We start from the raw sequence: 12,939 nt of genomic DNA, 5'->3' as shown, positions 1-12,939 counted from the left end.
TTTGCCTCAAACATCGACTTGGACTCAAGGATGATCTGATGAGATTTTCGTGGTCAAAGGTCAAGGTCACTGTGACCTCATGAATGCCATTCCCAAGTTCGTTAAAGCGATATCTCAAGAACGGCTTGATGGAATTTCTCCCAATTTGGCCCAAACGTCGACTTGGGCACAAGGATGAATGGATTACATTTTGGTGGCCAAAGGTCAAGGTCACTGTGACCTCTCCAACACCATTTTCAAGCTTGTTAATGCCATATCTCAGGAATGCCTTGACAGAATTCAAAGAAATCAAATTTGCCTCAAACATTAACTTGCACTCAAGGATAAACTTATTAGACTTTGATGGTTAAAGGTCAAGGTTCAAGGTCACTGTGACCTCACACACCCCATTTCCAAGCTCTGTAACGCTCAGGAGCGCCTTGACGGAATTTCTTCCAATTTGCCTCAAATAGCGATTTGGACTCAAGAATGAACTAATGGCGGAGGCATAAATCCACGGTGCGGTCGTTCTAGTTTACCATGTGTGTATTATTCCTCTTTTTTTGCTTCATAATCCTCCATTTGGACATATTCCTTTGTGCTGATAGTGTGTGGATTCCATTTCTCTCCTGGTATATTGCTTACTCAGTTTGTTGTTACCCAGAGAGTAAGAGCTGGGTATTGGTTCAAATTTCAAGAATCGATTCGATTCCGATTCACAAGGTTGCAAATCGATTAATTTCGATTCGATTCGATTCCGATTCGATCAATTTCAATATGTTTCAAAATGTTTTTTGAGCTGTACCCTGAATTACATGTCCAGTTATGTAACATAGGGGTTCCCAACCAGCCAAGTAGATACATGGGGAAAAAAAGTTGCAGACCTGTTGTCAATTTTAATGGTTTTAGTTACATATATTTACTCACCAGGTGGTGACAAAAGGTAAATAACAGCCTTTTCATCTGTCAATAAAGACACTTTCACAATTATGCACAGTGATTTGATTTCAGCCTATATAATTTCTAAAAGTAGATATTATTGATCTAGTCTCGGCTCCCAGACGTTTGGTGAGCTGCGCCACCAAACGTCTGGGAATTTCACTGTCAGAAACTGTCTGTCCGAGCCCGGCGAGAACGGCCGGCAGCAGACACGCCTACATTTATTATTAGAATTTTATTTGGTAGCGGCAATGCCATTTATCATAGTCCTAACACAGAGCATGAAGCTGATATGCTCCAAACAAAATTTATAGCTGTTGTTTATTTTACAATAATGTTTCCTACCCGGAAGTGGTCCGCTTGCTACTGTGAGTCATCAGCAGGCTCTGTAACGTTAGCCTCGGGAGTCTGGCTTATCGCTGGGGAAAAGACCTCTAGCCGCCGGGGCCGGATGAAACGCGTCCTATTAACAGGTTATGTTTGTTTCTAAGTGATTAATATGTTTCTCCGCAAACGCGGCAATGTTTTGCGAGACATCGGTTCTGCATGAGCGTCACTGCCCCAAGAAAGCAGGCCCGCCCACAACACTCATGATTGGTTCTCCGATGCAAGGCTTCCAACAGCGCCACCTAACGTTATGCAAAGATTTAAATAGTAATATTCTCAGTCTTACAGGAGTGAAACGGATTAAGACTGAGGGCTGAGTCTATTATTGATCAAACATTTTCATTCATGTAGCCTACAGTATTTATGTTTTTGTTTCAACTACAAACATAAATAAACGTCAACTTGAAACTATGCTTCAACTACCACACACAGCATAATATTTTAGCCTGTTTATTATTATTTATTTATTTTTAATAAAAAAAAAATCGATCTCTGGACATATGAATCGATAATCGAGGATTAAAATAAAAATCGATTAAAAATCGGAGAATCAATTTTTTGAACCCAGCCCTATAAAATGAATGGAAATCATGTGTACCTCATGAGAGTGAAGCGGATCTCGAAAGCGGGGGAGTAGTCTTCGAAGTTGATGATAGCAGAGAAGAGGAGCGGGGTGATGAAGTTGGCCAAGGTGATAACAATTGAGGGCAGATACTCGTAGATGAGATCCACAATGGAATTCTCCTGTAAAAGTAACATTAATGCATGACCATGTAACTAAACTATCATGTAACTAACCATGTAACTAACCATGTAACTAACTACCATGTAACCATGTAACTAACTATGTGACCATGTACAATTATCTTTGTAACTAAAAAAAAAATGAAAGAAAGAAGATACATTTTCGAATGAAAATATGTGTGCTGTGCTTGCATAGGTAGAATTAAGTACTTCAAATGTAGTCTTGTCAAGTTGAAGTACTGCAGTTGTAGTCAAAGTATTAACTCATTAACTTCATATAGATGGCTCTGGCTGCAATCTGACGTTGGCTGCGAACAGCAGTCAACCCGCGCCCACAACTGAGCCCCTCTGCCTCTGTCTGTCTGCATAGTTTCTCCACACGATTAGCCGCCAGAAAGGCAGCACCCGACCTTGAAGGGCCAAACCTTTCCCTGCAGTCCGGTTTGGCATTTCCGTGTCGCGCTGGGAACCGCCGCACAAAAACGGAGGGCTCCGAAAATAGACTGGGTGCGTGAGGCTGTGTGTTAGTGTGGGAAAGGGGTTTGCAGCTGAGGGGGGGAGAGGGGGGTGGGGCACGCAGTGCACCACACAACTACACCACGTCACTACATCAGAAAATATTATCTTCAGACTCAGTGAATGTGCTTGAAATGCTGCATTTCACAAAAGGCGGAATAACTCAGCTTCTAATTTGAAATGTGTCTTTTTGCTCAAAACAGCCTATCTTCTCCGGCTCATAACTAAAGAACGGAAAATGGTATCAATATCAATGAGTTAAGGGAATTCTACACTGCACTATGATGGAATAAGGATGTTGCACACAAAAGATAAGATTGTACCAATTAGGAATCTGTGTGTGTGTGTGTGTGTGTGTGTGGGTGTGTGTGTGTGTGTGTGTGTGTGTGTGTGTGTGTGTGTGTGTGCGTGCGTGCGTGCATACGCGTGTGTTGATATACAAAAAAAAAACAAAAAAACTAGTTTACCTTTGTCATCTGGGCTTTCTGGGAGAAGATGGTGGCTCTATAGATGCTGTAGAAGCAAGCAGCCAGCACCGCTATGACAAAAAGGTTGAGGATGAGGCGGATGACATAAATCCGACACTTCTCTTTCCTGGTGCGATCTGCTATTTTCTGCTTGATCCTCTCCTCCTCCAGGTCCGTCTAGGAGTCGAAAAGCGCAGTTATAAAATAAAGCAAATCAGGTTTCAATAGAAGCATGGATCATACATTGAAAACAATCTAATTCTAATAGCTCAGCACATCAATAAACTACTATGTGCCATATATTTATAGAAAATGAATTTTTGATGGCACAGGGGCTTTCTGGTCTAATTTCCCCCCCAGTCTAAACAGGTTGAAAACTGCTTAATATCGTTTGGCCCGCAACTCCTTATACTTTTGTGTATGTGGCCCACAACCAAAAAAGTTTGGCCACCCCTGGGTTACTCACATAAATCCAATGTTTCTAACTGCAGAAATTGACTTCCTTGCTACTGTTCAACAGTACGTTTACATGCATGTTTAAGAGCTTATTCAGGTTAAGCACGCACGCACACGCACACACACACACACACACAGCATATGTTTGTTTGTTGAATGCAAGCTAACCCTAATGCTTACATGCAACATTGACCCATTAAATATCAGAGTATGGCAAGCCTTTTAAGCAGGTTTCACATAATCTGAGTATGAGACAGAGATGACGTTCAGTGTTGGGCAAGTTACTTTCAAAATGTAATATACTACATATTACTAGTTACTTTCATTTGAAAGTAATAAGATACTTTACAATATTACTATAACTCATTACTTACTTACTACATTACTACTTTTGCATTACTTTCACCAAAATAACTGCAGTAGCAGAATGACATCACTGCCCTGGAACCATCCCGAAAAATAATTTCAACCGCCTTGAAGTCAGTGTAAACCGTCCAAAATTCTAAATGTTATTCTTTTCCTTTGTTATTGTGATCTATAGTGGTTGTTTGCATAAAAACACACAATTTGATTAGGAAATGATTGTAGCTTCATTTAAATATGTGCTTTAATTTAAAAAAATTCACTCAATTTGTAACTTGCGTTACTGAAGAAAGTAACTGGTATAATATTACTGAAATCCTATTGGTAATAAGTTATATTACTGAGTTACTGCTAAAAGTATTATATTACATGCAACATTTGTAATGAGTTACCCCCAACACTGATGATGTTTTGTTTATATACATCAACACAAAACCAGGTAGGTTACTTGACCATCCAGGTTAAGAACGGAATTATCTGTGTATGTAAACATAGCTACTCTTGCCTTAATATGATCTATTGCTCCTGGAAAAACCTGTCCTATGAAAGATCGTGTTCGTTCAACTGTACAGAATGATCAACTAACCTTGAGCTCATAGAGCAGGCTGCTCCTCTTCAGCCTGGATCAACTAACCTTGAGCTCATAGAGCAGGCTGCTCCTCTTCAGCCTGGATCAACTAACCTTGAGCTCATAGAGCAGGCTGCTCCTCTTCAGCCTGGATCAACTAACCTTGAGCTCATAGAGCAGGCTGCTCCTCTTCAACCTGACAGCATTTTCGTCGGTGATGCAGAAGTCCCAGCCGGCAAAGATCTTATTGCAAAAACTCTGAAAACGATCCTCATCCTGAACCAGGTTACGCTTGAAACCTGTGGCAGACCTTGAAGGAAACAGTGGCCCACACAGTTTACAGGGTTTCCTCTACAGTGCTTGTCAAACACTTTCAGAAACGGATCCTGCAAATGATCTTGACAAGGAGCCTTGTGTTCATTATTTTTTCTTCATTTCAAAGGAGAAGGGGAAAAAATGCTTTTCCAGTACCTCTTAACAATCCAGATGAGACTGAGGAAGAGGTAGGCTATAGTGACGAGCAGGTAGGCCAGAGGGAGGTTGTAAGTGAACTTTAGGAAGTGGACACCATCCACCTTGTAGTAGCCATAGAAAAGATAGGTCTGCTCCAGAAAGCCCTGCAGATTTAGCACAAGGGACAAGTGAGAATTCCAGATGGAGCTCTGTTTCTCCAGAGACCATGAACTGTAACATATAAAGACTTAAGGTCCTTACACATCAAGAGCGATGCGAATATACGGCACAAAATTGCGATGCGAGTTTTGACCCACCTGTCAATCACAGCCACAGATGTGTACACGTCGGAAGCGAATTTCTGAGAAATCGACCGTGGTTCGAAAAAATAAACACCGCAATAACGCTCAGCGAAACTTCGGCGTTGGTATGCGCGGTTGCATTGACTGATATAGGTTCGGAAAATATTATTGACGTGCGAATTAATCGCATGAAAAAAACGCTCCCGATGTGTAAGGACCTATCAGACAGCTGCAGGTCTGTAATGTGCTCATGAACTGTAACGTCTAAAGACTTACTCCACCGGACAGCAGGTCTGTAATGTGCTCATGAAAGTTGACCAGGCCTCGACGAGAGCTGCTGGGGTACCAACTGCACACGTTATCTGTGGTGCAACACATTAGGATATACATTTAGCACATTTTGAGCTCATAATAATGTCTTCCCACATAAATCAGAAAGAAAGTATTTCGCACACAGAGACTTCCTATGGAATATACATTCCTCAACTTATTCTTCTCGTCTCTCAATTATTGCCCTATTTTGTCAGCTGCATTACCTTTAATATCCCCCATTAACTCTATTCTTGTTTATATCCTATTATTCCTGAGTTGTAACCTACTATTTGCTAATAATGTCCAATTCCTTTTCTTCTTCTTTTCTCTCTCTCCTTGCCTTTTTTTTTTGCATACCTGTGTGGATCAATACTTTTACTTAGCCCACCACAACCAGTTTTAACAAGGGAGTTTGTTTTTTTAATTAAAAGAAGAAAAAAGATAGGGGAAAAACAACTTTTAATGTGTAATCCTTCCTTCCTGTTCTATGTTTTATCCTCTACTCTAAATAGGAAAGTCCTGGGATTATAGTCTCTATGTGAACAGTTAAGAATGCTGATTTAGGAGGAGCTCACTGGATCAATGATCACCTGACCTGTCCCTGATCAACAGAACTCTGATCGATATACTTTGTGAATACAGGCTGTGAAAGCTGGTGACAAGCTAAGATACACAACAGGAAGTCAAGTTGAAACATAGCTTCTTCTGACCTTCAGCCTGGTTGGAGGTGGCATTCCCTGAAGCGTAGGGGGCGATGATGAGGGGCAACATGACAAAGCTGAACATGAGGAGGAAGATGACCAAGTTGAGCGTGACCAGGAAGCGCAGGAATGAGAAGTAGGACAGGATCCCCGTACCAAACATCCCTGTTAAATGAAACAGAGAGGGAGACCTTAACTCTGTACAACACGGTGTTGTAGTCAAGTCACTATATCTCCAGTCCGAGTAGAGTCTCGAGTCCCCAGTGTTCGAGTCTGAGTCACCAAAGAAGAGTCAGAGTCAAGTCCCCATTACCTGAGTCCCAGTCTGGAGTTAGCCTACTGAACATGAATCCACATGTAGGTGGAACACACATGCCTGCCCTTGCACAAACTTGAATCATGTCACAAACATGAGTGAACTAGCTGGCCAGCTAGCTTGTGCTGCCTGTCACTGAGGTAAATCAAGCTAGTAGGAGTAGGGGCGGGGGTTGTACGGATGCCTAGCTGTCCATTTTCGAGTCACGCTTTGCAAATACAGAATAATGTTAACACATTGACTGCCAGCCCTTTTTTCAATGCTGTAGGTAGGTTCTGCCAGTTTTTTTTTTGAGGATTCTGGCTCATTTTACAAGAGCCGAGGATTCTTTTCTGTTAAGACTTCGTGAACACCAATCATCTAAAAAGAACTAATAGAATGTGTGCTTTCTCTGTCTAAAAGAGTTAGTTTGTAGAGTTAGTAGTTATGTAGATATTAGCCGTTGAGTACAGCATGGTTTCAGAGATTTTCAGAGAGTTTTGAGATAAATGGATTTTTAGAACCACCTCACGTGCCTGTGATTATGGGTGCCCTTGGGCAAGTCTGTATACTGTATTGTGTGTGTGTGTGTGTGTGTGTGTGTGTGTGTGTGTGTGTGTGTGTGTGTGTGTGTGTGTGTCTCCAAACTCCTCCCTCCGTCTGTGCTGCTGCTGCTGGCTCCTGCTGGCGCTCTCGGGCAGTCTGGATTACTGTAAAACGGGCTCGTTCGTTTCTTGAGGTGTCGGCTGAGAGCTTTGAAGAAGCTTTTGCGATTCTGGTCTTATTTATGCACAAAGGTACTCGAGTGTGTGTGTGTGTGCGCGTGCGCGCGCGTGCGCGTGTGTGTGTGTGTGTGTGTGTGTGTGTGTGTGTGTGTGTGTGTGAAATCGAAAGAGTTTTCGCCCAGCTATTTCCTTGAAAATTAGAATGGCTTTCTCCCGCGGACCCGTGGCTGTTTTTTGCTCGGCTTTCTCTCTGTCTGGAGAGAACTGTCGCCACTTAGTGGTCGGTAAAATAGATTATACACATTCTCTTCCTCTAATATTGGTATAGGAGACGTAAAAGGGGTTGATCGATGTCCCACCGTCAAAAAAAAAAAATGTTTATGTAAGCCGAGATATCTCGTCCTTGGCACTCAACGGTTGGATTATGTAAGCCGAGATATCTCGTCCTTGGCACTCAACGTGTTAAAATACGGAAAGTGTTAAACTCTTTATTTTATGGGGGCATTTAAAAGCCCCCGTCACCCCAGTTCCAAGGGCAATTCTAGATTTTTTTAGGGGCATTTTGCCCCGAGCCCCCGCTAATTTCCTACCCTGCTGTCTGCCTCTGCAGATCTGCTGCTAGACCCAATACAGCAACCAAGCTCTATTAAACACATCTAACCTTATTCATTTAAAGTTTCTTGATCTACAAAGGTACCATGAAATAACATTTCTGGATTACCAGGTGCAGCTCTTCAATTTGGCAAGCATAACGTTACATATAATCCACAGAGCAGTTAGTAAGTGAACACGATTCCATTCAATTCTAGAAGTGAGTCGCCTATCCCAGTCTTCTTCTGTTGAATGGTTGAAACACACCCGGTGGGCAGTCTAAAGATTGTGCTGCTTAAATAATGATCATTATTTAGCCTAAAAGTGTGTAGCACTATTTACTTTAGGCTCTGCCAACGACATGCCATGTTTTGCAGAGATAAAGGCAACGTGAAACTGCGTGTTTTTTGAATGGAGAGACAACGGAATATTCGCTTAATCTGTTTCCACTGCATTTATCGCATCTTCCTTCTATCGATACACCCGACTTTTGCACCTCCCTCAAGCGTGAAAACTTTTTTGCGATATTTGGAGGTTTCTTCGAATTTTGCAGCGTTTCCACTCAGTTGGATGGAAACCCAACTACAGTATTAATATCAATATCTTATGCCAAATGATTAGGGCCTATTACAAAAAAACAAAAACAGACACACACAAAGGGGGGGAGAAAAGAAAAACAGTGTTTATCAAAATAAGTCTGAGTTCTCATTTCCAACTTCTGAGTCTGAAAGCCTGAATGCTCGAGTCAGAGTCCAAGTCCAAGTCATCAGTGCTCAAGTCCAAGTCGAGTCACGAGTCCTGAAAATGTGTCCAGGACAACACTGGTTCAACATCAGCATCATTATGTGTCCAGGACAACACTGGTTCAACATCAGCATCATTTGTACAACAGATTACATGTCTGTTACAGCGAATGAAGTTGGCTTCCCCCCCTGGTATCCCAACACCCATGTCTCACCCTCTATGAGGTGGATGTCTCCCCTCCAGAGCTTCAGGGAGCTCAGCCGTTCCAGGGCATCATCTCTCAGCCTCCTCAGATTCCTGCGGGTGCTTTTCCTCCACTGGCTCCAGGTGCTCAGCTCTTGGTCCTGCTCCAGGCGGCGCACCCTAACAAGACGGTCAAATACATCGATTGACGATTGCTGAGAATTTTGGCTACTATGTGCCCACCTCCAACTGAACTCTGAATCGATGTCAATGAAACAAGCAAGTAGACTTCATCCATTGTCAAACACCTTCAAAATGGAATAGACCTAAATAAAATCTTAGACCGTTAGTACAGATGCTAACTATAAGGTAATTATTGATGACAGCTGATCAACACTAATCACTAATGTTAATTGTTATTTGACATGCTCTTTATATGAAAATAAAGGTCTTTCCTACTTGTCTATACGTTTCTCAGCCATGCTCTTGGGTAGTTCTCTGACGGGTCTCTGCAACGTCTCGCTCCTCTGCTTCTCCTCATGTCTGGAGGTGACTGTCGTCTGGCCCCACTTCCCACTGCCAGAGGAGCCGAGCCGTGCTCGAGAGCTGCCTCTTCGCTTGGTGTTAGCCGAGGAGGACTTCCTGCGGTACAGCAGAGACTGGTAGCTGGGGAGCTGATCCAGCAGCGGGTTACTAGTGGCTCGTCCACTACGATCAGTGTAGAACACTGAAAAGATGGAAAAATATGTTTAGGACCTAGAGAGCCAAGTGATGATTCTCAGAAATTGGTAGCCTACTTGAGATCTCGTTCATCCTCCTGACTTTCAATCAATTACAGTTCCCTCCCCCGCCAGTTTTCCTCAAAGAAAATATGTGCTGATATTATACCTTGTTTAATACATCTGAGAAACATTTCACAGTTGGAACTGTTTAGGCATGACATTCCTATCTTAGAGGTACATTTTAAGCAGAGTAACAGCACATGGTTTAGTCAAGGACAGGCAAAAATTGACAAGAGAATAGAGGGAGGGGTACTTTGAAGAGAAATGCATGCCTCTAAATATAAAATACATGCTGCTCACTGAAGCGATTTTAATTCAAATCAGGAGAGCCTAAAACCATGTAATCAACTGATTATTCCCCAACCTAAGCGGGTGTTATCAAAAGCTAGTCCCATGCCGAGCTGTCATGTGTTGGGCACAATTCTACAGTAACATTTCATGTTTCACAACAAATGCCATTTTCATGGCATTTCACAATGTCCTTCCTGTTCCTAATACCAATTAGCTTGCACAATTGTAGTGCAAATGTATGCAAATATGTAGGCCTTGTGGCATGTTATGGAGGTACTTTGGGTCCCTGATTTGAGTGAAGATAGTGTGTGTGTGTGTGTGTGTGTGTGTGTGTGTGTGTGTGTGTGTGTGTGTGTGTGTGTGTGTGTGTGTTTTGGCTGTACCTTTGACCACAGTCTAGAGGAGGCCTTTCTAACCAACATGATGAAATACCAACAGCTAGAACAGACCATTTCACAGCTGGGCTACAGGTGTAAACTTCTAGTTTTCATATTTGGTAGCCTAGGTCTATCGGCAGCCGCTCAATATGGAGGAGGCGCTGCTTTTTGTACCCAGTGGATACTGACCGCTATCTTGCATTACAGTATAACTGTATATATAACCTGCCATGTTATCATCCTGTGTGTTTCTTATGTGTATGCATTATTGTGTTTGCCGTCTGGGTGACTGACTCCCAGCATTTGACTGTACTATTACTGTTCATGTCCTTTGCATACTTGTATTTATGTGGACATAAATAAATATTTAAAATGTGTGTGTGTGTGTGTGTACAGTATATATATTGTGTATATATATATATACACAGGTTCAAGTATACATACTACTGCATGCGCTGGGACGCGTCATCAGTGATGTTAACTGGGGTCGTGGGGTGTTTCGGGTCTGACAACATCATACACCCTCGCCCAGTAGACCCAGCCGAGGCCGACTACGACCCCGACCCGCGTCCCAGAAGCAGCCGCTCACGGATCAGCCTTCCTACTCTGTCTGCAACGTTGCCCGCGGAAGGGTTGATCAATCCGCTGCAATAGAGTTTAGTGCTACACCACAGTATTGAGAGACCATCGGTGCATGGAGGTCTAAGGCCCTGTGGGGTGATTCCTGGCCGGGCACCTCCTTCGTCTCACCAGAACCTCCCGCGGAAAAAGGCAATCCTACCATGCCGTACCATGGGCAGGGAGGATGCCTCAGGGAGGCCTGTGCGCTGCACGTCATTCACCTGCGCCGAGCACCTCGCTCTAGCCTGAAGGACCCCAGGCCGCGCCGATGTTTACGCAGATTTTCAGGAGGCTGATCTGTAGCGTTTGTGGATTTCTCCCTCACGAGAGAGCCAGGCTGGGGTGCTAAAACCCATATGTGTATGCATATATATATATATATATATATATATATATATATATATATATATATATATATACACACACACACACACACACACACACACACACACACACACACACACACACACACACACACTCTATCTGTATTTCAATGGCACATACTACTGATTTACCCTTATCAGTCAAAGATGTTATTGAGGTTCAGAGAGTGTCACTATGGTAGAATGTAATAGGTCCAAACTCCCCACACACACTTTCCATTTCATGACTCAAGTATGCTGATAGTTTATGTGCAATTAAGCTTCTGCACCAACAAATATCACAATGAGTTAACTGACAGGTCAGGGGCAAAACTATATCAAATGTGTAAGACTGGGTGGGTTTCCAGACTTTGGAGCAAACTTTTCAAGATCTGGGAAATACTTTTCCAGACTCATAAACATTGCACTCTGGGAAAGGGAACCTTTTAGAATTGACTACCATGCATATCATCATGCATCATTTCATAGTCTATGAGCGGCCGCGCACCAGCAGTGGTACGCGTTTTATTTTCTAAGTAGCAAACTTAAGCTTCTAGTTCTGGCTCATATTTTTAGCTTCAACTACTACATGTGTCCGTTCTTAAAATACCTGACATTAGCCAGCCAAGAAGCAAAAGTATGTCATCAAAGTGTAAACTCGAGGACAAAGTTGTGTTGATTGACGTTACCGTTGTTAGCAGCCAGCTAACGTTACCACATCGATATATCTAGTTAAAACCCAAAACGCGGGCTACCCAGTAATATTACAGTATCGATCTAACTTCAAGTTTACCTGGGTCGATCTCCATTTTCTCTTTTCCTCATCAAACAAATTGTGTTCTTTTTTGGATGATGGACAATTATGTGAACAGCTTCGTCGGTTCTGTTTCCCCAGCTGTCTGTCAGGGTGACAACACAGCCGCCGCACACCACTTCCTGAATAACTCGGTCTCAGGGGTGGAACCATGGGTGGAACGCCAGTGTCAAATGAGCAGGAATTTCTTACTTCCGGTCAGGATTTTTCAGAATAAAAGCGATCATTCAAACTCGATAAAATACACAAATTGAAGTTATATCACACAAATTGAATAAAAATACACATGGAAAAGGTTATATTCCATTTAGATCTATATATCCTTTGGTATTGTAGTACTAACTATTTCTATATTATTATATTAAGCTTGCTCCAATCAGTCAGAACACCATGAAAACGCTCCGATTTCAAATAAAGATTAAAAATCTAAAGTCAATTGTTCCAGGGCAAACTCACTTGATCCATGTAGAGGCATAGTCCATCTATCATAGGGAAGTCATCTTGAGGCTGGGTGGGTGTCAATTTTTGTGTTTTGGACATGTATGTACAGTGTCAAGTGAGCAGGAATTTTATAGCTGCCCGCTCCCATTCAAAACACCATGAAAACGCTCCGATTTCAAATAAAGACTAGAATGTCTACATTTCCTAACGAAAATGTAATTGTGCTTGCTGTCCTCGCCATGCACCGCCTGGCTTCCAAAGTCCCTGCCCATGGACCTAGGGGGACTAAGTAGTTATGGGGGTGCCTATGTGAGTAAAAGGACTTTGGAGTAGAAGTACTTGGTAGGTGGGGAAGTCAGACTGGTTGTAGCCTACTAGAGAGACACAAAAGGCTAGCCCAATCTCTGCAATCTAAAACTACATTACCTGCAAACTACAGCATCAATAATTACCATGTATTGTAAATGTCTCCAACTGTCTCAAGGAAAATAGGACATGATAACCTCCAGAGAAGTAGTATTCCTTG

The 12,939-nt window shown here is 42.5% G+C and overlaps 1 protein-coding gene across 2 annotated transcripts in view; it reads right to left on the bottom strand.

The window, feature by feature from the left end:
* tmc7 (transmembrane channel like 7) overlaps positions 1-12,086 on the bottom strand; it is an 18,933-nt gene extending 6,847 nt beyond the window's left edge. The window contains exons 1-10 of one of the 2 annotated variants that reach the window (XM_083656003.1): positions 11,952-12,086; positions 9,185-9,452; positions 8,757-8,905; positions 6,197-6,352; positions 5,451-5,536; positions 4,891-5,036; positions 4,616-4,729; positions 4,534-4,567; positions 3,033-3,209; positions 1,904-2,049 (exon numbers count right to left, since the gene is read on the bottom strand). In XM_083656003.1, the coding sequence (XP_083512129.1) occupies positions 1,904-2,049; positions 3,033-3,209; positions 4,534-4,567; positions 4,616-4,729; positions 4,891-5,036; positions 5,451-5,536; positions 6,197-6,352; positions 8,757-8,905; positions 9,185-9,452; positions 11,952-11,967 (1,292 nt within the window). In that variant the 5' untranslated portion in view covers positions 11,968-12,086. The other variant, XM_083656002.1, reaches the window with a different exon arrangement.
* Between the last annotated feature and the right edge of the window lie 853 nt (positions 12,087-12,939).

Source organism: Poromitra crassiceps (genome assembly GCF_964638095.1).
Source record: "Poromitra crassiceps genome assembly, chromosome: 19".
Taxonomy (NCBI): domain Eukaryota; kingdom Metazoa; phylum Chordata; class Actinopteri; order Beryciformes; family Melamphaidae; genus Poromitra; species Poromitra crassiceps.
The sequence above is the reverse complement of the archived record's forward strand: the minus strand, read 5'-3'. Positions and strand labels throughout refer to the sequence as shown.